The sequence below is a fragment of the Ammodytes marinus genome (assembly GCF_949987685.1).
Source record: "Ammodytes marinus genome assembly, chromosome: 7".
Taxonomy (NCBI): Eukaryota; Metazoa; Chordata; class Actinopteri; order Uranoscopiformes; family Ammodytidae; genus Ammodytes; species Ammodytes marinus.
In genome coordinates, this window is record NC_137211.1 from 13695226 (window position 1) to 13718784 (window position 23559).

The window sequence follows — 23559 nt, forward strand, 5'->3', positions numbered from 1 at the left end:
TGCTCGAGGTTACACGCTGAATCAACTACCAAAAGCTCCACTAGCTCGGTTACATCAGCGGCTGGCGCACATGGCTCCGTGTCTTCCAATTTGTCTTTTGATTAAACATTCATGAACAGAGACCTCATTTAACGCTGCCTGCTCTATATATCCTACTTTCACACTGCTGAAAACACTTGGCGAACTGAATTTGGAGCGCTATCGACATCATCTCAACCCACACATTCTCACACACACACACACACACACACACACACACACACACACACACACACACACACACACAGAAATAGCCCTGTTAGAACATACACTGATCCATGCGCCCACAAGGATATGTAGGAGGGGAGTCTGTGCCAGGACTGTGAAGTCTGTCCGCTTGGCAGACATGTGCTTATAGCTTTCCTTTTTCTCCAAGACCAATTGATCTGAAATTATCCTGACATAAACATGTTGGGGGTTTTTGTACAATAGATTCATCCGACTTAAAGCTAAATTGTACTGTTGTAAAATGGGTTAGACACTGTTGAATTTCAGCAATCCGTGATGTCCAGTGCATTCCAAGAACTACAGTATTCATGATGCAGAGTTGAACTTAATTGTTTTAACTAGGGCAAGCCACTACAGATGTTACCGCTTGGATTTTGATGCACATCTACTCACGCTGTTACGGTAGGGGCGCACCCTCATCCATTTTGGGTTTGTGCAGTTTTCTACAAATCCGCCAATCCACACTACTTACTCCCTTGGTGTCCTCAGTAACACACCCGCCAAGTGTGAAGGCTATCGAAAGAACATTTGGCGTATACATACACAGAAACAACCTACTTTAGTATGATGTACCACTTTCCCCCAACCTATCATGTCTAGTTGTGACATAATTCATTTCTGATATTTGACAGCCAGAAACTCATACATGCTATTGTGTTAGCCAAGATTTGTTTTAACACCTATATCTAGTAGCTGCAATAACATAATGGTCTATTTTCATTGCCTTAAGTGCATCTGCGATTGTTAAATGGCAAAACTTGAAGCAAATCAGTTTGGATTTGTACTTGATAAAATAAATTGAGGTTGACGTTTATCCAAGTCTGATAAATAATTATTTGGAATACTATATCTACAGTAATGTGCGTGAGGTGTGTTTGTGTATGTGGGAGGATGTCCACATGTGCTTATATACATTAAGTAGGTCATGCTCAGGAAGTTAAGGGGGTTGGGGTCTTTCTCCTATTAGGGTCAATAGTTTACCCTGATATCATACTATAACTGTAAAACAAGTGGAGAGGGTGGGGCTCGCCTAATGAGGTCACATATATACTGTGGCGCATGGGGGGGACGTCGGAGGAAGAGAAAGCGGTGTGGGCCTTCCGGTTGGGTGCCTGTATGGGTCACACTGTACCCTGGGGCACTTGAAGGCGAGGGGGATCAGGAGGAGAGGGGTGAAATGGAAAGCCCTCCCTGTCTAGCCTGTGGATATGTAGACAAAAAAAAGAGCAGACAAGACTTTACGTCTGGAAGTGGCTTTAATGTTGCCATGTCTATAATAATATGCCAGAGAAGGATTAAGGACAAAGGTGAGATTGGGCCAGAGTCAGACACCTAACACGACATTACACTTTCTGTCTCAATAAGAAAAACAAAACAAACAAAAAACATTAAATGAAAACAATTAAAAAATATCTTGTTTCTTGTAATCCATGTTTATGCTTCACATGTTTTCATTTCAAATGAATGTTAAAACACATCAACAAAAACTACACCTGACTCTTTGAGCTCCATTTGATGGGTGAAAAACTTTCCTTTCAATAAAAATGTAAGAATTATCTCATCAACTTACAGACAATTTCCCTGTTCATTTTACAACTAAACATGCCATTTTTAAGACTCAATTAAGATATTTAACAACTTTCTCTTAGGGATTTTTGTTTTTCCCATAAATCCTGGATTCCTGTTTGATAACAGCTATTATATTAAGTCCAGAGTACAAACATGCACAAAGGAACGAAACATTAAAGTCACCCTAAGTGATTCTGTTTGAAGTCAACACTGCATGTGTCAGTCCAGCTGTGTTTTACCATCAGCAGCTTTCTGAAAGTAACACCTTCCTCTTCCCTGTTGTTCACTTCATTAATCTGTGTGTCCGGTGCCAGTGCTTGTGCACATGATAATGCTCTCTTTGATGAATAATTCAGATCTGCTAGGAAACAGAACAAACAGACTCTGCTGGACTATAGTGTCACTCGGCCGGCCCAACAGTGAAAACAGGAACCCGCAACCGTCACAGACAGCAACCAGCTCAATGACTGGATGAATATAAAAAGCACTTCTTTTTTTTCACAGTAAGATAATCTTGATGAAAAAAAGAAAATGGAAAACATATTTCTTTCTGTTTTTTTATTTCTGAGAAATGAAATGAGCTTTACATAATAAAAATCCAAAATCTAGCCGACTGAGGAGAGACTTTCAATTAATGGATTGTTAGATGAGACCACAAGACGCCTAAGGGTTGATCAAATTTGGGCGCCAGGAGGAACACAAGATATTGTCAGTGTCACAGTTCAACTTTTGTTTGTGCATGACTTTCTGTGTGACTGAGTTGGCGATGGGTTGGACTGCCTTCAAGTTGGAGCCGCACAAATAAGGTTCAATCAGAATACAATAACCGACACTTCTGAGTACTGCTGGCAAGAAATCTTCCATAAGATCTAAAAAAAAATATATTAACCGGGTTTTAAGCTTCATGCGAGTGCTTTTAAAATAAACAATAAAACACAAGTCTTGTCCAAGTCAGACCAGAGATTCATTGGCCAAACTTTCCAAGCCAAAACCTGATACCATCAATCAGTGCCTGACAATTTACCGCTAAACCAGACCCACCGCCCGTGTGTCATCCAGCGCTCACTTTGCCTTCCATCAACTCCGCACGGGTGAGATAAAAGAAAGTCTGAGCTTGAAAAGAGGGCGATGAAAACACAGGGATACTCAAGAGGAGTGGGGTGAAGTGGCTTGTGGGTAGGAAAGTAAAAACTTAAAAAGACAAGCATGAAAAGGAGAGAAAGAGAGAGAGAGTATGGGTGGAGAAGTGCTGTTGATGACACATAGTAAAAAAAACAAAACTCTTCAACATCTCAGGACACTATGCATTCTCTCTCAAGAGCAAACTCTCTCAGCTCTCCTTTTACACTTCTTCCAACTTGCTTGTCAATCGTTTCTCTCCTTCCTTTACTTTAACAGCAATTTCGTAAATCTCCAGCATTAATCTTGCCTCGCGCCGACTCATCAAGTTCTTTCATTCTTAGCAGCAGCTGCAGGGACTGAGGGATAATATTAGCACTATCTATCTATCGCTCCTTTCACACATTAGCTGGTCTGTCACCGCAAAGCACCATTTTAGTCAAGCAAACCTGGCTGTCACATTTCTATTCAAAGTTATGGTCTATAGCTTCCTCTAAAAAAAAAAAAAAAAAAAAAAAAAAAATTTAATAAAAAAAACTCTAAGCTACAGCCCTTGAACCCATCCTGGATAATCTGAATGGCTTGAATGACATTACAGCTGAATAAAGTCATACATGTGTTATTACAGTACAGAGTGCAAACCATGGCCATAAACCACATCTGTATATGTCCTGCTTATGGATGTTACATTTCATTGTCCTATATTGCGACTTCAGATCTGATCTCTATCTAAAGAACACAGCTAGAGGAAAAAGGATATAGCCATAGAATAACAGCAGCCCTTCGACTGCAATTTCATGAGGAAGATTAATATCATTGTTTATTCAATTTAGGGTGCAATAACTGTCAATTAATCTGACATGTGCTCGATTAAACTCATTCTTCACCTCTGACGGCGCCATGATTTTTTTCATCCCACTGAGCTGAGAGAATATGCCACATGGACACACGCTGTATTTCTGTTATCCCAAGCCAGCGGCACACAAGTGGTTTTCTACTCTGTGTCTTTGCTCACCAAATGATCCAGTCCAGAGCAGACTTTCGTCATCTTTCTCCAGAGAGAGAGTGAGAAGGATTTGACGCAAGCTGTGGAATATTTCAAATGGTTTGAATATTTCATTCAAATTTTTCCAGACTAATGAAGGTCACGGTGGTGGTCGATATAAACAACATCCTTCTTTTTCACAGAGACATGATTTCTTTGTTCCTCACAGTCTGCAGAGAGGACCGGCACACCCACACACAAACACCGCGCTTCACAAACTATCGAGAGAATTGTTCAATAGCATGCTGCTGCCGAGCTTAATAATAATCGGCTTTTATTAACAGGCTTCTGTGTCCCTCCACTTTTCAGACTACTGAGCTAATTGCTCTGATCTTCATGTGAATGGCGTTTTTTCCCCCCTGCTCATCATGAGGGCTCTGCACTCCTTATGTCTGTCTGCTCCTCTCCTCACTCTGACCTCATTGAGGTTGAGGGATGAGGGAGAAAGAGACAGTGAGAGAAATACATTAGATCCAGAAGAAGGAAAAAGCCACTGCAGAGACAAAGCAGCTTTGCCTGTGGTTTGTGGGAGCAGCGCTTGCAGAGCGAGTTGGAGCTCCGCCAGCCCCCCAGGAGCAGACTTAACAGTATTGCTTGATAAGCTGTTCCATCTAAACAAACATTTGTTAAAAACTGCATGAAAACTGTTCGAAGCAATGTGATGCTGACTGAGGCTCTCCTGCGTTGGGGGTTGGATACAAATCTAACTCTTAGAACCACTTAAAAGTGCACTATGCAGTTTCAGGGAAAGGGGATTTGTTAACATTTGTTAGTATTGAAGAATTATATAATCATAAATCAAAACAAAATGACTTTGAGGCACCGGGAACCAATCTCAAGAACAGAATATGCCTTTAAACAAAACGGTGGACCCTGATGCTGTAAACAACACTGAAACAGTAACTTTTCAGGTAGCTTTCTTACTTAAAACTGTGTTCCAGGAATCCAATTGTCCTGTGAGGAAAGTTTGTTTATTCATATATGAGAATATACAGTATCTTAGAAAATGTTCCCTTCTCTGACACACCCAACGCTACATAGTGCACCTTGAAGTCCTTTCTGACCTTGCAGCAGGGTCAGGGTCATTGACAGTGGAAGGAGACAGACTCACTGCCCTACATAGAAAGAAAGAATAAAATACAATTAAGTAATTACCTGATCAATAGCCAACACACATTATGGAGATTGTTGGTGCACTTATACAAAGACTGCCATCAAATCAATAGCCAGGAAGAGGCAAAATATCATTATCAATCTTGTTATCTTATTATACATCAGAATGTTCTACCAGACAAGCGAGGTGAAACTATTATGAATGTTTGGTCATTTCCCCTTGTAAGGTTATTTATGGATTTTTAGACCCCTGACCACCTTGGTTACAGAGCTGTTTTTCTGGGAGTGAGTGGATCCCTGTTTTGTTTATCTCTTACACATGTACAAGGACGCAGAATACACAATCCTACAAATGGCGTCAAACTATTCCACTGATCAACAGTTAGTGGTCACGGGTCAAATATGTACGTTGCAGTATGCCAGCAAAAGGAGGGGAAAAAAGACCACACAAAAAAATACTTTGAAAACTGTATTTGAAAATGCTATGGTTGGAAGGAAATGCACGCATCGCGTTTTTAAACTCAACACAATGCATTTATTTGTGAAATACTGAATGTTAACATAACTTTTGAGTGTTTACCAGAAAACTCCACAGGGCACTTTCAGGCTAGCAGGAACCAGCGTGTAAAACGAATGCAATAATCCAAGAACAGATATGTAAAAAGGGCTCTTGATTTTATGGAAGAAACGGTACGAATATTTGCAATATGAAAAAGTGGCTCAACTCTTTGTACCCTCATGGGGTTAAACACATTTTATTTTGGGTGATATTTGGACACGGCCTCTCCAACTCATGCAATAGCATGGAAAGTGTTTCTGCAGTCCCACTATGGACAGGAACTTTCCATTCCTATTAAAATCCACAGTGTCACATGGCAGAACCCAAAATGGCTAAATCAGACGGGTTCCTGGTCGTAGTGATGATGCCTTTTCAGGCTAATGGAAAGTAGGGCACTGCCAGACTGGCACTGGGCAGTCAGCTCTGAAACCAAAGGGGTCACGCATTAATGGTCTGCTGTAATCATTAGATTATTCTAAAGACTGTGACTGGTGCTGAAGATGACAATAAGGTGAGAGATGCATTGTCTATGCGTGCGTATGTATCTTCCTGAACAGTTTGGTATTTGCAGTGAGATCTTAGATTAGCATGAATAGGAAGAAAACAGCAGGTCACTTGTGTCATAGGTGAGGGACACGTAGAGGACACATCTACCTATACACAAAGAAAAACAACCAGCCCGAAATAGACTCATCAACTTCAATCTCATAAATATTCTTTAAAAATGTTCACAAATATGATGTGTGGAAAAGCTTACATCAAATGTGTGAATGGGCCTTTACCTGCTAGGATCGAAAGAGAGAATATGGTTTGTGTGCACAGATGGCTAACAATATGGGTCCCTGGACCACTTCAACAGCTTATCGCCAGGAAACACACACAGACACAGGACACATACACACACACACACACACACACACACACACACACACACACACACACACACACACACACACACACACACACACACACACACACACACACACACACACACACACACACACACACACACACACACACACACACACACACACACACACACACACAATATGGTGATCATGGTATACCTATCTGTCAATGTTCTTAAGATGCAGGATTATTGATTCAAAATGTAATTTCATCTGCTTATTTTCATCAAATATCAGCCATCTGCTGGACTCAGGGTATGTTTGTATGAGAGAAACACTGCTATACATTGCTCAACTGCTCCTTTCTCTTGCTGAAATATTGCTTATTCTACCACTTTTTATAGACGCCATGTTGTTGTCTTGTAAAGTAATTAGCAACAAATCGGTCATTAAAAATGGCTTTCAATTAACTAGCCAATACAGCTTCTCTGCTGAGTTGTATAGTTAAACACTCACAATAAATCATTGACAGGACCCAATTTCAAACTAGAATGTGCAAAGGGGCTTGCCTTTGGGTACACACTTAACAGAGAAATTAATTTCCTCTTCAGCAGTTATTTATTGTTTACTCCCCGTTCCATTTCCGCGATGGAGAATGGAACAATGTGTGTGATCGCTTCTTGGACAGTCTGTCATACACACACACACACACACACCACACAGCAGTATTTGGGAATTACAGGGGATTACAGAACAGGCTGTAGTTAATGAGCTCATAATTACTGCTAATTCCATCTGCCACCAGGATCAGGCTAGGGGCGTCAGCTAGAGGTACTTTATGTGTGTGTGGGTGTGAGTGCGAGACATTGAAGGTATCACATCCATAAATGGCCATCACAGAAGCGAAACCCTGTTGTGTCTTTGACAGGCATATCCCGGACAGCAATGGCCTTGGGGCTTTAGGACACAAACACACGTACACAACACAAACACACGTACACACACACTCACACAAACACACACACACACACACACACACACACACACACACACACACACACACACACACACACACACATCAGATGCACTGAATTGCCATTGTCCCCCCGGAGAGTGATGGTGGGAACGGCAGCTTTGCTCAAGTCACTGCACAACTGGAAGGTTACATTACGCCAGCCAAGGCTTGAGTATTACTGGCTCTAAGGTGTGTGTGTGTCTGTGTCTGTGTGTGTGTAGAATAATATTAGGGTATATCATTCTTCCAATATTTCCTTGCAAGGACTGGGACACACTCTAGAAATGCTTGGGGCTTTCTGGATGGAAAGTATAAGCCCTCGAAAGGCACTCAGATGCATCAGGAATCCTGGTCAGTAAAATGTGAGTGTTTTTTTTTTGTTGTCTGAGTGTGGGGGAGGTGGATATAGACGGACAGAGGAAAAAAACTGTACAGCTTTATAAAAAAAATAAGGAGAAATTGCTTAAGCAAAATCCCCCAGACAGCAATTGCACCTCTGAATCTCTTCTCTCCTCCCGACCTCCCCAGGGTTTGGACATGCATGAGGTTTGCTCAGAGTTCAACACGTCGCAGCTTGAGAGTTGACTTGGCTCTGTACTACTTCATCACTGTGAAATGAACCAGGGGGACAGTGGGAAAAAAAATTGTGGAAGGCTCCAAGCTTCATATAAGGACCTTTGAGTGGTGAAAATGCTTGTGGAACCCAGAAATGTCTGGTAATGTTGATCATTTTGACACCGAAAGCGGGTCATCTTGATCCGCTCATACTGGAAGCCCCAAAAAGGAAAGCAGTAGAAGAAGCTGGGAGAGGTGGTGGAGTGTGGATTAGTCCTTGAGAGACACCAGAGAGAGACTGACTCCTATTCGTTGTATTTTCTTCTTCTTACTCAGCTCAAATAGGGTTAAAGTTTGAAAGGTGAATGCCCCCCCCCCCCCCCCCGTTCTAAACAAGGCCAATGCAGGGCTTTGAATGCAGTCACAATACAAACAATGCCTTTGTAAAACCATTTAGCATAAATTAAAATAGAGAAATTCCTCTAAGTGATCTTTTGCCCTTAATGTAACAAGAGAAAAATTGGGTCAAAGAGTGTTAGGTTTCAGAAGATATTAAAATGCCCCGTTGCGTTAGGTGGTTACCCAACAGAGCTCTTATGACCCAATAACCCCTCAACCCCCTGAAAAGTACCGTGAGTTCTCCACTGTGCCTTTCTTCTCTACATGAGAGCAGGAAGCAGAAGAGGGACAGCACTCCAGGGACAAGGTGGAATAGCCTTTTTAAATCACCTTCCATAAGTAGTTCAGTCTGGGGGTGCAGTGTGGAGCGCTTCCCAGCCCCAAAAATCAAGAAGGGCTAAGAACTGGGGAGGAGCTGACAAGGGGGAACCCCGGCACGCAGAGGGGCCCAGGACAAGGGGTTTGGATCCTGAGGTTTAGTTACCTCTGGCCTCCCTCCCTCCACCACTTGCCAAATGACAACAAAACAGAAAGAAACGATACACCAGCTAACCCGTTTGGGTTTTAGGGAAGGGGGAAATGTTAATTAGTTAGTAGAGACATTTTAACAGTGCTAGGATGGTATTCATTTACAGTAATGAGGATATGGTCAGTGTTTTGCTCTACTCAAATGCATCACAATGGGGAACTGCCTCCATTAAACACACACTGTCATACACACACACACACACACACACACACACACACACACACACACACTCATGCGCATATAGCAAGCAGATGGTGGACGTATGATGTCAGCATGATGTGAGCTGGTGTTCACGGTTAAAAAAAGGGCTGTGGCTACCACATGCCTAAGCCAAATAAATATAGAATATCACATTGAATACAATTTTAAAAGCCCATCCTCCCCCCCAAGACAAAGAAGCTGTCACGGTCATCTCTGCATTTTCTGATAAGGAGAGCTGATTAACTAATGCCACCACTTTGATCTATCTGTTAAGCTCCCAGATTAGCACAAACAACAGCCGTCCGTTTCCCCATGGAATGTTAAATGTGCTGACTGGAGTTGATTGGTGGATTGCGGGCTGACAAGAGGGAAAGAAACATCTCTTTAGTCATTAACTATACCATATAGTAACAAGCGAATATGTTTAGACAGAAACCGAGATGGGTAGAAAGAAAAACATATAGAGAAAAAGCCCAAAGTGACAACATGTGAATCGAATGGGGCTGCATAGTTTACTTTTAATCAAGTCAAGCTACACAAAGAGACTACAGATGTGAGTAGAACACCACTAAGCACCTGCCAAAGGTTGTCCAAACACCTACTGAACGAAAAAGAATGAAAGGCCCATTGACTGGAGCGGAGATACTTTTTCACTTCTTCTGGCGGAGATAAAGCAGACACCTATTAAAACACACGCATTAGCCCCATGCTGTGGAAGGGGGACAGACAGCTCGATGTATGTATGTGTTTTTGTGTGGATTCCCCGTATGTGAACACATGTGTAGTGGGACCAACAGGCCTTGGGGCGCACCCATCACCTGCCGTCACTCATAACACACATGCTCTGGTCTTGCCCCTTAAAAGTTGTTACAGTGAGTTTGGGGAGACATACATTCCTTGCCCTCCGGGGCCGCTCAAAACACACACTTCACATTCCAGCCAGTGTATTCTGAGGACCCACTCCCTAATCCTCCGACATATGCAGACGCAAATACGCATACCATGGCACGGGCACAGAGACACATACGAGAATAATACGACAGATACAGAGGTTCCAAGTAAGAGCTCGAGTCTGTTTCCCCCCCAAAAAAACTGGAGGAACTGTCTCGCTTTCCTATAACTCAAAGAAAGCATTGACAATTGACAATCGTCTGAGCTTTTACCTTACTCTACATTTCAAACGACAACATTATCAGGTGAAATATGACATCCTGAGCTTATGAATACATGGCCGTTGAGATTTGGCTCCAAGCTTTATTTTTTTAACCATAGCAAGCTTGTTAAGGTGCACTCTTGTACGGCTGTCGGTCCATGTCTGGCTTTGATGTAACAGAGAAACTCACTAAACTGGGAGGCTGGAGTCGGGGGGGCACCACCTCGTGAAAATACAAGCTCTGTTTGTTAAAACAGGCTCCTGTGTGTACAATAAAAATGTGCATGTGTCTTGGTGCATGCGCAGGTTACAAGCGTCTGTTGTTTTGCCCTCGGCTTCCCTAGTGACTTTGTAGGCAAGTCAAGTTAACTTGTTCCCTTAATTGCAGAACATCAAGAGCCAGTAGACTGGCTGCATTATATTATATTACATCTACATACTGTAGACCCAAACGTTTTTAGCCACAGAAGATAAAGCCAACTTGGTTAATGTTAAAATGCTGGCAGTGTGGATGCACAAAGTACTTTAAAAAACATGACATAGTAGAAATTGTCATGTGTTTTCGCAGATCAGCTGCTGCATAAAGTGGCCTGGTTGAAATGTTTTTGATTACTCATGCCATTTCTATGTGAACGGGAATCTTTTTAACGACATCCAAAAGGTGTGGATTTACAGTAAAGCTTTCAACACCTATTTTTACACCTAATTTGAGCTGTCAAATGTATCAGCACTTGTGTGGACAAGATTGCATTTTGAAGATTATTAAGTGCTTTTCATCAACCATGAATCACAAGGGCGTGATGTTAACATCTTCCAAAAGGCCGTTGACCCTTCTGTCTCATCCCATGTCCGAGTCAGCAAAGTGTGTTTCCAAAACAACTTCAATCTATCGTTGACCCCCGGACCTCAACTAACGCACCAATAAAAAACATTTGCATGTGTTGGATGAAAACAGTGGTGTTTGTTGGCAGAAATCTCTAGCTTTTGTACTTATTCAAACGATGAAAAAGGTGACAAAGCATCCTGTGGGAAAGTGTTTTGAACCATTGTTGTTGGCATGCAGCGGAAATATCCTCAACCGAACAAGTCACTTAAATAACCCTAACACTTTACTGAATAGCTAAAGGATATTGGCACTGGCATCTGAACAACATCGTCTCAATAGCAGTGTGGTGACACACACACACACACACGCACACACACACACACACACACACACACAGAGTGACACTAAGCTTATGTTGGATTGCTTTCAATGTGACTAATAGTTGATCAAATCTTTTTGTTGGCTGGAACTGGTTAGCTTACAAGGCATGTTTAATGTTTCATTATGAGCGCACACACGCCAACACCCACACACAAGCTTACTCTCACTCACTAATGGCATCGATCATATAGTTTATCAGTCTCTTGCTCACTGTAAGGGACTGTGCAGACAACACACAAGTTCCAACTCAAACACTTTTGAGAAAAGCTAGTGTGTGTGTGTGTGCTTCTATGTCAATGGGTTATGATACAAAGTGTGTGTGTGTGTGTGTGTGTCATGCCTTTCATATCAGGCCACTCTCCCCTAATGGGTTTAGATAAAGAGTTGATTCTATTGGGGTCAGTCAGTCGACCAAAAAGAGCAAAGCTGACCTCTGCCCACACAAACGCAAATAATCAATAAGAGCATCTCTGCCATTGTGTCTGATGTCGTCTGTAAAGCAAGTCAACTCCAGTATGAATTCCACAAATAATTCCTAACAAGATTCAAGATTCATTTTATTGTCTTGAACACATTAGGCACTATCTGTCTAGTATCTCAAATAGGCTACAAGTGTTTTATATGCAGCTACATTTCACCATCTGCAGCCCCCTCCTATCAACTGGCCTATATTAGCCCACACACATTAAGACATACAAATTAAATAATTCTCAAATGGCAGTGGGTATAAAGATGCTATGGAGGAGGACTTGCTGCTGTTCATCCAATCACAGCAGCTATACCGGGATAAGGCGTCGTTCAAAATGTAGGTCAGCCTTCCAGTAGAATTCGATGCGGTCCGGTCCAGCCCTGCAGCGGATCAATACGAACACACCCACTCACACCCACACATACCTGTCTTGGCTGACCCACCACCAAAACACCAGCAAAACCAGTTGTCAAGGCACGCAGCCAAAAAAAACATGGGCATAAAAGCCGGCGGAAGAACAGATAAGGCGCGCACGCACACCATACGCGTAGGCATCCACATGCAGCATTCACAACCATTAGCATATATTCAGATGATGTGCACTATTGCGTATACGATTAAAAAGATTTCCTTAAGGCTGAGAAAGAAACATCGCCCTGCCTTTTAGCTGCTTCTATAAGACAATGCTGATTCAACACGTCTTACCGCATTGAGCTCTGTGCCTATAGCCTACACACACACACACACACACACACACACACACACACACACACACACACACACACACACACACACACACACACACACACACACACACACACACACACACACACACACACACAATTGCTCCATAACCAAAAGCCCATTATTTTCTCGGTGTCTAGACTGACATACAATATCCTACACCAGTCCAGAATCTGAGCGCATGCCAGTCACAATAATGAAACGTGCCTCTGTGCAGCTGTTGGGAATTTTATCAATGAGACATGCTGCTGCTGCTGCTGCTGTTCTTTTACGCACAGGCTCTGCCGGAGCTTCTACAACCCATTCACCACTACTAAGTACATTGCGTTTGTACCGCGCGTTTACACATTTTAGAGCATTGTCACCAGTGTGTCAATTGGCTTCTCGTCCGGTATTCTCACTCAGTCAGTCACATGCAGCCTCTGGTCTCATCCATTTACCTTGACAGAAAGTGCATTGTCCTCCCTGCGCGCTGCTGCGGAGCCGGGAGATGCAGCATTTTCCCATTCAGCACGCGCCCGCTCATTCTTCAGTCGTCCAGCGAGCTTTTCACGCCGCTTTGTTCCCGTTTGGCATATCCCGCTATACCACGGAGCTGACGCGAGAGAAAACAAGAGATAGGATCCACCCGGAGCTTTTCACCGTAGACAACCGGGGAACCGCCTGTAAGATTCAGCAGCGATAACTGATAGACCCACTCCCGCAGTGCCTCCAATCTGACACTCCCTCTCTCTCTCTATCTCTCTCTCTCTCTCTCTCTCTCTCTCTCACACACACACACACACACGCACACACACACACACACACACACGCTCACTCACTCAAGGAGGGAGGGAGGGAGGGAGGCGATGAGCAGGAGAGGGAGGCATGGATAGAAAGGCAACACCCCAAATTCCTCCTCCTCCGGACCCTGTTTCACTGATCGCGACCAGCTGTGCCTCTTTTCTCTCCAAAAGCGCTTTAAAGAGCATTCAAAGCCGCAGGATAAAAACGCAGTCGTCGCATTATCTAAAGCGACATGTCAAAGACATTTTCACACTCTGAAGATCTCCAATCAACTCAAGACAAGACAGACAGGCCACTCACTCAACCCGGTTTTAGCAAGGCAATGCAAGTGAAGGTTGGCATTAGTTTTCATTTTGGGAGCATTAATCAATTCCAAGTGAAATCCCAGAATTCAAACTTCTACAAGGCAAAAATACATTGTAACATGTGCAAGAATCAAAAGTTTAGTCATTTTTCAGGATTGCCCATCTCAGAGAGATTGGATTGTTCTGATGCACTTTCTTACAGTGTTTATAAGTGGTAGAATGGCTTTACTAATGGCAAATCATTTATTTATGCTGTATATTGGTAATAAGACATTCAGAGTAAATCTTGGCTAGCCAGATGCATTTGGCTGAGATACATCCTCCCTCAACTATTTTGCTTAGCAATTGAATCTATAATTTATGAAAAATAACATGTTTAATCTATAAGTATGCATCTATCCGGTCATTAGTTTTTGCATGTAAAATTAAAATATTATTACGTGGCAGTATATAACACATTTGAGGGTAGTACCTTAAAACTTCAGCACAATAGCCTACCTAAGTAAATACTTTTCTCATTCCAATGATAAAATGCTAATTAAATATCACAAATTTAACTGATTATATTGTACTGGATTTATTAGGGTGAAATGTATTACACATAAATATCTTCCAACAGTGGCCCACTGTGTAGAAGAAATGCTGGCTGGTAGCCAAAGCAAACGGTGGCATAAATAAGCCTCAATCAGGATGTAATGAAGCAAGGGAGGGTAAATGACTCCAGTGTTTCTATTGTAACATAGTGTGTATTGGCTATTGGAGACTTGCAGAGGAATAGAGTGGCTATCGTGTATCCACTCCGTCCCAGCTCTGCCCCCTCACAGCATCCAGTGGTGGTTAAACACTTTAAGCACTGAGTGGACCCAAGTGAATAGATCTGACTGTCTGCAGTGGCTCTGTTCAATAAGTGAATGAAGGGGTGAGAAACAGAACAACAACAAAAAGGGGGGAGGGTGGGTAAAGAGATAATTAACACTTTATTTTCAGTGAAGACAAAAGAAAGAAATAGTGTGAGTGGTAGAGAAATGAAGACAAGAGATAGAAATAAGGAGATTGGCCAGCACCCCCCACAGAGAGAGAGAGAGAGAGAGAGAGAGAGAGAGAGAGAGAGAGAGAGAGAGAGAGAGAGGAGATCATCAACACACTCTTTTTGAGTGCAGATGGAACAAAGACATGATTCTTCCCCCGTACCATACACAGCAAAATGGGCAATCACCAGTGTGTGTGTGTGTGTGTGTGTGTGTGTGTGTGTGTGTGTGTGTTGGGGGTCTGATTGGCACACTGGCATGTCCAACTGCAGGTTAGTGGAGCCGCTGCCATAGTTGTTGCCTAGCGTTACTAATAAAGAAAAAGGAGAAAACTGTTTCTATGTGCACATATACAACAACAAAAACACTCCCACATTCACTCCAATTGAAAATCCTCTTTAAGTCCCTGTGAGCCATTGCTTTTACTTATGTCTAGTCTCATCCCAGTTTCTGGAAAGGCTACTTGGACAGCCCTCTCTGCGTGTCTGTCTGGCCAACTTTTACTTTACTGGCCACTGACTCATGTCCAGACATGCCCTCTGTCTCCTGCTCTATTTATTTGCCAATCATCATCAAAGAGTGGCTTTTTTTCTCCTTTTTCACTCAGTATGTGAGACCACAGTGGTAGTTTTCAACGCCGTGATTGTGTGTGTGTGTGTGTGTGTGTGTGTGTGTGTGTGTGTGTGTGTGTGGTGGTGCGGTATAATTAGGTAGTGATGCAACAGTGTAATGACAGTATACAGGCAGGGTCACCCATATGACCCTGGGAACCTGTCACTCCTCCGCTGATGAGAGAGTCAAGCGACCTGGGAAAGCTCATCCCCCTTATCAGACCAGGAAAACACACACACACACACACACACACACACACACACACACACACACACACACACACACACACACACACACACACACTTGCTTAGCCAAAACATAAATGTATATAAACAAACGTTAATCATCAATGCCCCTCACACACATTTATTATTAGCCTGTAATACTCCTCTACAATCTCACAGTTACTTCTGTGACTTCATATATTTTAATTCCTTATCCAACCATCAGCGTGGAATGTCTTTTTTAATCATCTTCACACTACAACACTTGCCTTTCTCCCTCTCTTGCTGTCCACACTCTTGCGCGCGCACACACACACACACACACACACACACACACACACACACACACACACACACACACACACAAACACATTCTTTTGTCAGATTTCCTGGCAAATAGACTCCCACCCTAGAGGAGGAAGAGTTAAACCATAGTTTGTGTACCAGCCTGCATGCCCAGTCTAGTAAAGAAATGCTGGAATAACATGACCTCACAGCGACACACTCAGGGTTGAACATCAACGTTTCCATCCCAGTCGGAAAAGGTGCACTTGTGGTGCATTGAGGGACACTCCATGGCTGTACTATAAAAAGCATCTAATTAGGCATCTTGCGCGTAGAAGAGGCTTTATGAGAGGGCTAGTCCGCTGAGGACAATATGGCTCAGAAACCCTGACTCAAGGGATGCTTTGTCTTTTTTTTTTTTTTTTAAGGAACAAGAGGAACAAGAAGAACTAGAACTGCAAGCAGTTGTGAACGGGGGCCAAGCCTCCCACGCGACTCGGGATCGGGCGTCGTCGTCCGCGGCGCCGGCCCCTCGCTTCACGGAATCCGGGGATGTAAAGTTTTTGAATGTGCGATGTTCGGTGTGGGAGTTATAGGCCCAAACGCGTTTTCTTTGCTTTTTGTGGTTTTGGTGCCCCCTATGGATGACATTCGCAAAACTGTGTTTGATAGAAAGATGCAGCTCAATGTACCGAACAAGTGGATGTTACATTTTTCAATGTGCGATGTTTGGTTGGGGAGTTATGAGCAAAATGAAATTGTGAACCTCTCCATTGTAAAGAGACTTTTTTGAATTTTCCCATTTTCCCGCCGAAAGACTTAGGAAATGGCGAAAAAAGGCCAAAAAATTGAAAAACTCTTTTTTTTAATAAGTCCGGCATACATAGGAATTTCTTGCCCATATTTTTTTTATAGACTCAGGTATGCCCCATGATAGTCTCCCTTGAGTTTCAAGAAAATCCCTCTTTTTTTTTTTTTTTACGGATTTTCGCAAATCTTTAAAGCGCTACCGTTTGGTCTTCCGATGGTCGTAGAAAAATTATTTGACCAACTTTTGCTCGTGGGAGTTGGTAGAGCATAATGTTTTTGGTTTCGTATAAATCGGGCGAAAACTGTAGGAGGAGTATGTTTTGGTGACTGACACAGTTTTTGCGATATAGCGAAAAATGTATATATACGCAAATGGGCGTGGCCTATCTCAAAAGATGCATCTAACTTGTGTGCATCTGTGGATATAAAGTTTTTGACTGTCGGACTTTCGGTGCGGAAGTTATAGCCCAAAACGCCTTTTCCTTTGTTGTAGCGCCACCTAGTGGCCGGGATGTCTGAATTTTTTCCTCTGCGTACGTACCATGGACCTGGATAAGCCATGCAAGTGGCATGTCCCAACCCTTTACGGTTTGGGCTGCAGCACCACTTTTACGCATGGAAGAATAAGAATAAAGAATAAAGAATAAAGAATAATCCTTACAAAAACAATAGGGTTCCCTGCCCCGCAGGGCTTGGGAACCGCGTTGCTCTGCAAAACGCGGTCCCAGCCCTTCTCGGGCTTGGCCCCCTAACAACAAAAGCAGCCCACGTGTTCCAGAGTTCAAATACAGCTCAACAGGTTTTCAGCAGCAAGTTCAGTTTATGTGTCATGGGAAAATAATGAAGGATACATTTACTGTTGGGAGCACTGATGCATAGAGGAGAGGATGAGATTAAGAGATGGCGTAATGAGGAGAGAACAGGAAGGGAGAGTGGTGGTGGGAGGTCACAAAGAAAAAGTGTGTGACTAATGTCGAAACAGCTCCAGAGAATAACATGGTGGGAGTCAATGGGAGGGAAGAAAGGTTAATTCATATGCGCATTACAAGGCCCCGTCACACCCCACTGTTAACTGGTTTAGGCTCTAGTGTGCATCTAGTGTGTGTGTGTGTGTGTGTGTGTGTGTGTGTGTGTGTGTGTGTGTGTGTGTGTGTGTGTGTGTTTTAAGCATGGATTTGAGGCAGCTTCCAACCAAAGCACATGAAGAGCTTGTCTTTAACTATGCAGTTTCATTTACCCCCTATAGAGGAACTAATCATGTACTTTAAAGGCTGTATGGCTGTAGAGAGAGGGTAAGAATGAGTAAGTATAAGGTAGAAGGTCTGAAGTTGTGTGTGTGTGTGTGTGTGTGTGTGTGTGTGTGTGTGTGTGTGTGTGTGTGTGTGTGTGTGTGTGCGTGGGCGGGCATGTCTTGTACTGTGGGAAACAACTTTCAGGAATGAACCTGATCATTTCCTGAAACTCCCCTTTTATTAAAGGAGCTGTAAGCGGAATGGTTCTTTTAGCTAACTTCCTGTCAGTTACTGCAGTTAGCAGTCCCCTCGCTCGTCCCTACGTCACCACATTAATGCACTGCGGTCTTCGAACAGCAAGTTATCTAGCATCATCTCAGATCCATAAGTGTGATAAAACATGATAAAAACCATCAAAACAGACATTGAGAAGGATTTTTACCTGCTCCGCCATTGTAGGCGCATAAACATTCACCCATGTGTCACTCTGGCGTGCACCGGGAGTGAGACCATGAGTGAGACGGGTGCGGACGGGTGTGGGTTTGTAGCGTCTTCTCTTTTTTCGGGATACTACAGAAAGTGTAATTGCTTGTTACATGCAGAGCAGCTGACTAAGAGATTGGCTTTATGAAACGCGCACATCGTGTAAGTGATTACTGTATGAATAAAGAGTGAATTAATACTTATATTAATATAAATAAACCACTTACTTCACCTTTAACAAGAAAAGTGGTGTTCACACCGAAAACAACTCTTTGCCAAAAATGAGGAGAAGAAAATAGTACTTTAATGCATTTTTTTCAATGTTTGTTCAGAAAAGTACAGTATATATGTATGTATAAATGAAGGTCCACACTTGCCACTAGTTTTATCTATATCATTCCCTTTCCAGAAATATTACTCTTTCCCATGATAATCCACACAACACGCAAGGTAAAGAGTCAAATCTTAAAGTTTGTCCTTTGCCTTGGAATTAGTAAGAGAGAATGAAAAAAACATGCTCACAAAATGACAATGCTGACATGAGCATTTTACCTGGTTTAGTTAGTTTAGCTTGTTAGCATGCTAAGAACATTCACTTACTAAGTAAGCTGAGGCTGATGTGATTTACATTTCTGCAGGTAGTCTGAACAATCTTTTTTACCTGATTTTTGCTCTAGATAAAAGGCCAAAGTATGTTGTGGCAATAAATGTGGTATATTGTTGAGCTGTGAAAATGTTGACCATCTGGTGATACTAAAGGTAGTCACAAAGAGTAACCAGTCAGTAGGCAGCAGTTGTTGAGATATTTTAGCCTGAACCAAGCGTGGCTAAAGTTGTCGTTATAGGATTTTTTCATATATTATATCATTATACTGTAAATACCATAATATTCTATTCCACAGTTCAGATGTTTTTTTTAGACAAGTAATTAATTAAATCTGGCTTCCTCTGAAGTCTTTATAGTGACAGTTTGTTGACTGAATGACATCAATATGGTTTATATCTGTGCTTGTTGGTCTAGCCTCATGTTCGCCATCAGTTGTTGTGTTGAGGTCATTTCCTCCTTTTCATCTGGTCTATAGGGTCAGGTGTGATTTAATCATAAGAAGAGAGAATAAAGTGGATTCTGTAAACGGCTCTAGGAAGAGCAGGATCGGTCTCTTTCCTTAAAGGAAATGGGGTGGAATTGGTCATCTGGCAGGAGTTGTAACATTTTAACCTTTGTAAGTTAAGAAGCCAGGTCCACTCACTAACCCACGCACACACACACATGCACTCCATTTATTTGCTTTGCACGCTCATACTGTTGACATGGTAACACATCCCTCTGAACTACGTGGGGGTCCTGCACACACACACACACACACACACACACACACACACACACACGGGCCATCAAAGCCACCCTATCCACGCCCCCTTGCCCTTGCAGTCTGCTGACCAAGTCCCTGAGTTCTCTTATTCTTTACCGACCCTGCCATAAGAGGAAGCAGGGGATTAACAAGGATTATGCAATAGCGTCTCCATAGAGATTTACCAATCCTAAATAGGGTGGGGGGAGTCTAGGCAACAGTTGCTGCTGTGGTTTTGTGGTTTAGGCATTTGTTTGGGTGAGAGAGAGAATAGCCATGTCTGGAATAGGAGATATAGAAGTTTGGTGAAAAAGAGAAAGAATTCCTTTACTAAACTTTCTCAAACTTTTCTTTTATCCCACAGCAGGATGTGGGAAATGTTGTCCGAGGGCATGTCAGTGCTGTTCCCAAGCTCCCATCCAGAACATGTGTTTGTTGCTCAACATCACTCTGTTTCACAATAAATGAGATGGCTTGTGGTCAAACTAAACACATCTTTGGAGAGCGTCAAGAGTAAAACTCAAACATTCTTGTAGCAAAACTGACTGCAGTGAGCTGGCGCATTAACACAATTGTGTTTGTAATTGTGTGTGTGTAAGGAAGTACAGCAGATATTTTCCTTTTAGCAACAGTGAAAGTCATCACAGATCAACTGACCATTAGGAGCAAAGTCTCATTCGCCGTTCCTTGTTTGTGTGCACTGTATAAACTATCTAGCGTAATAATAGTTAACTAGGAAGGTTAATAATGAAACCATGTGGCTCGATAGGCCTCAGCAAACACAACAACAGTATTAAAAAAGGTGCATGTGGATATTATTCTCACTGAAAGAGGAGGTGTCAGGGTTTTTTTATTCATGGACTGCAAATCCCCCCGCATCCCCATACGTTACTTTCTGTTCAATCTTTTGTGTTTGTGTATTTGTGTGTCAATGTCTCGACATGTGTATGAGAGTGCACGTGTGAGTGGGTGTGCACGTGTGCCACTTTTTAACAGACAAAACAGATTAATGTCATTATTGTTTGTCAACGGAGTCCTGCTGCTACAGCTGGAGTGGGTTACATCATCCCTGAAAAGATAGCCATGGCAAATAACGCATGTAATGTATACTTAAATATAAATATCTGCTCTAAGATATGAACAAGATGTGATTATAGTATCGTTTTTAAGTATGGCTTTTATGCATTGTTAACTCCCAATGAAACTGTAAAAGCCTCTCAAGCCGTATGTAGACCACAATACAGAAAGACAAAGAAATCTCCATATGACTCTGTTCATTTAAGCTCATGTGAATATGGTGAATGGCTCGGATGAATAAAGACATATTGAGTTGTGCGTGTGCGTGTGTGTGTGTGTGTGTGTGTGTGTGTGTGTGTGTGTGCTCGCGTGTTCTCCATGGGTGTCCTCTCTTGTGTTTTTTGCCCGCACGTGCTGAAACAAAGGAAGAGCGCCCTCCACCATTCAGTCAAGTTCCCCTCATAATGACAGCAATAGTAATTGATTACACGCCACACTGAGCATATAGAGTGGAAGAAGAACTGCACAGAGCCAGAGAGAGGCCCAGAGAGAAGAGCAGGTAGGGGATGACAAGAACAACACACACCCCGTCAACCCCCATCAACCCCCACCCTCCTTCAGCCCTCTCATCAACTTTTCATGTTGAGTCGCATAGACATGTTTGTCTACGCGTCATTGTTTGTCTCGTAGACAAACAATGACGTACAGACAGAGAGTAAAAAGGTTCGGGGAGAAATCTTGGTTCAGAATATTGTGTGAGACCATTCGGTGGAGAAAGAAAGTATTACATTAAAAGAGTTTCAAGGGGGCGCCCTTAGCTCAGTTGGTAAGGCGTCCCCCCCATGGGCCTCGGCCAGCAGCAGACCCGGGTTCGATTCCAGCCCGCAGTCGTTCTCTGCATGTCACTCCCCTCTCTCTGCCCCATTTCAACTCTCTCTACACTATCAATAAAGCATAAAAATGCCAAAAAAATATATTTTCAATAAGTCCCATAAATAATAATGCTGACCTTTTTGCAGTGCATGAATCCGAACCTCTCAGACAAATATACATATCATATTGTATATAAAAATCAACAGGCTGTCTTTGTTAAGTTGTGTGATTCCATGATCCATCATCAAGTCTGAACTCATTTCCTGTGAATTGTGAAGTAGTAACACAGTCCTGATGAATTAGTCTGCACTGGTCCCTCACTACATATGATGATATAACTTGACAAAAATGAATGCAGGCTTGACATTTTACTATGATGCATTACACAGCTGTTAAAACATTTTATTTTCATAGCATATGGAAATGGTATGGGACCAATGACTGCTTGGAAAAATAGAGAACACTCCAGCAGCAGGTATTTGAATGGAATGATCCATAACTCCTAAGTATTAACTGAGAAAGACCTTGAGAAGAATTTGACGTCACTAGAAAGCTAAAAGTGACATGGAGAAGAGTTAAGTCGCTCATATAGTGCTTTTTATTTTTTACATATATTATTACTTAAACTATTGACAAGATATCACCAAATTTGGTCCGTTTGAAAATCATTTGAATTAATCTGAAATTTCTTCATTTCATTTATGTTGTCTTATGCCATGAGCATCTCGCAATCTGTCCTAAAAGTTACTCCAGAGTCATATTCTATTAGACAAAAAAAAATTACCACACATTTAATCACCTGCTTGTCAGATTATATGTACTTCGTTTTTTATCTTTCTCACCACAACTTCACAGCCATACATGCAAAAATTGCAGTTTTCCCTTCTTTTCCATCACCATATTTCATATTATTATGACTGTTATGTGGACATATTATGACACATATATGTGGACTGTTTCTAGAGAAGGGGGAGAGCACTGTTATTTTTTGGGGAGGGGGTCTGTAACTGAACCGCAGTATGACTCATAGTGTAAAAGATCTGGCTCTTAGCAAGAGGGAAGCCCTGGGTGTGTCCATTTAGGATCACATCAGAAGGTAGTGCGCACGTGTGTGTGTGTGTGTGTGTGTGTGTGTGTGTGTGTGTGTGTGTGTGTGTGTGTGTGTGTGTGTGCGTGTGTGTGTGAGAAGGAGAAAAAGAAAGTGAGTGAGCGAGTGAGTGAGTGGATCCATCACCTGTAAACGTAAATAAGATCCAGATGTGGGAAGGGAAGGGGTATTCATTAATCAGATATGTCAGGCTGCATTAGCTTGTGCTTGTGTGTGTGTGTGTGCGCACGAGTGAGTGAGAGTGTGGTTCTAGTTATTGGCCAGTAGATGGGGTCAGAGTACAGCAGGTTTGAGCTTGACCTGTGAAAAATGAACACTTCTGTCTGAGCCCAAGCACACTCATGCATGTGAGTGTGTGCATCAGTAACTACCCTCAAGGCTTAAAGGCAATGCCAAGTTCTAGGGGTTGCAGTGCTTTACCATCAATGCACTCAGATAGCCACCAGTTAAAAGACAGATAATGCCCTCCAGGGTTTGAAATAAACCAACAATGTATAGGTAGACATGAGGCTGATAAACTAACAGTTTACTGACAGATTACTTCTCCATTGAAACATTCCTCTTTCTGTTTCACTTCCCTTCCCTCTCTTGATTGACACGAAGAGCAAGCAGCTCACTACTTCTGCTTTTCCAAAAGGAGACGGCGCAAAAT

At 42.5% G+C, this 23559-nt stretch overlaps 1 protein-coding gene across 2 annotated transcripts in view; it reads right to left on the reverse strand.

Annotated features, from left to right (window-relative positions):
• The window catches only part of nav1a (neuron navigator 1a), a gene marked incomplete at its 5' end in the record, with an annotated part of 68208 nt that overhangs the window by 24200 nt on the left and 20449 nt on the right, over positions 1 to 23559 (reverse strand). Inside the window, one exon of one of the 2 annotated variants that reach the window (XM_080030598.1) lies at positions 13233 to 13537. The exons of the other annotated variant lie outside the window; for it this stretch is intronic. Coding sequence (XP_079886724.1) covers positions 13233 to 13318 — 86 coding nt within the window. Of the gene's footprint in view, positions 1 to 13232; positions 13538 to 23559 lie in introns of those variants that run through there. 2 annotated transcript variants of the gene reach the window in all.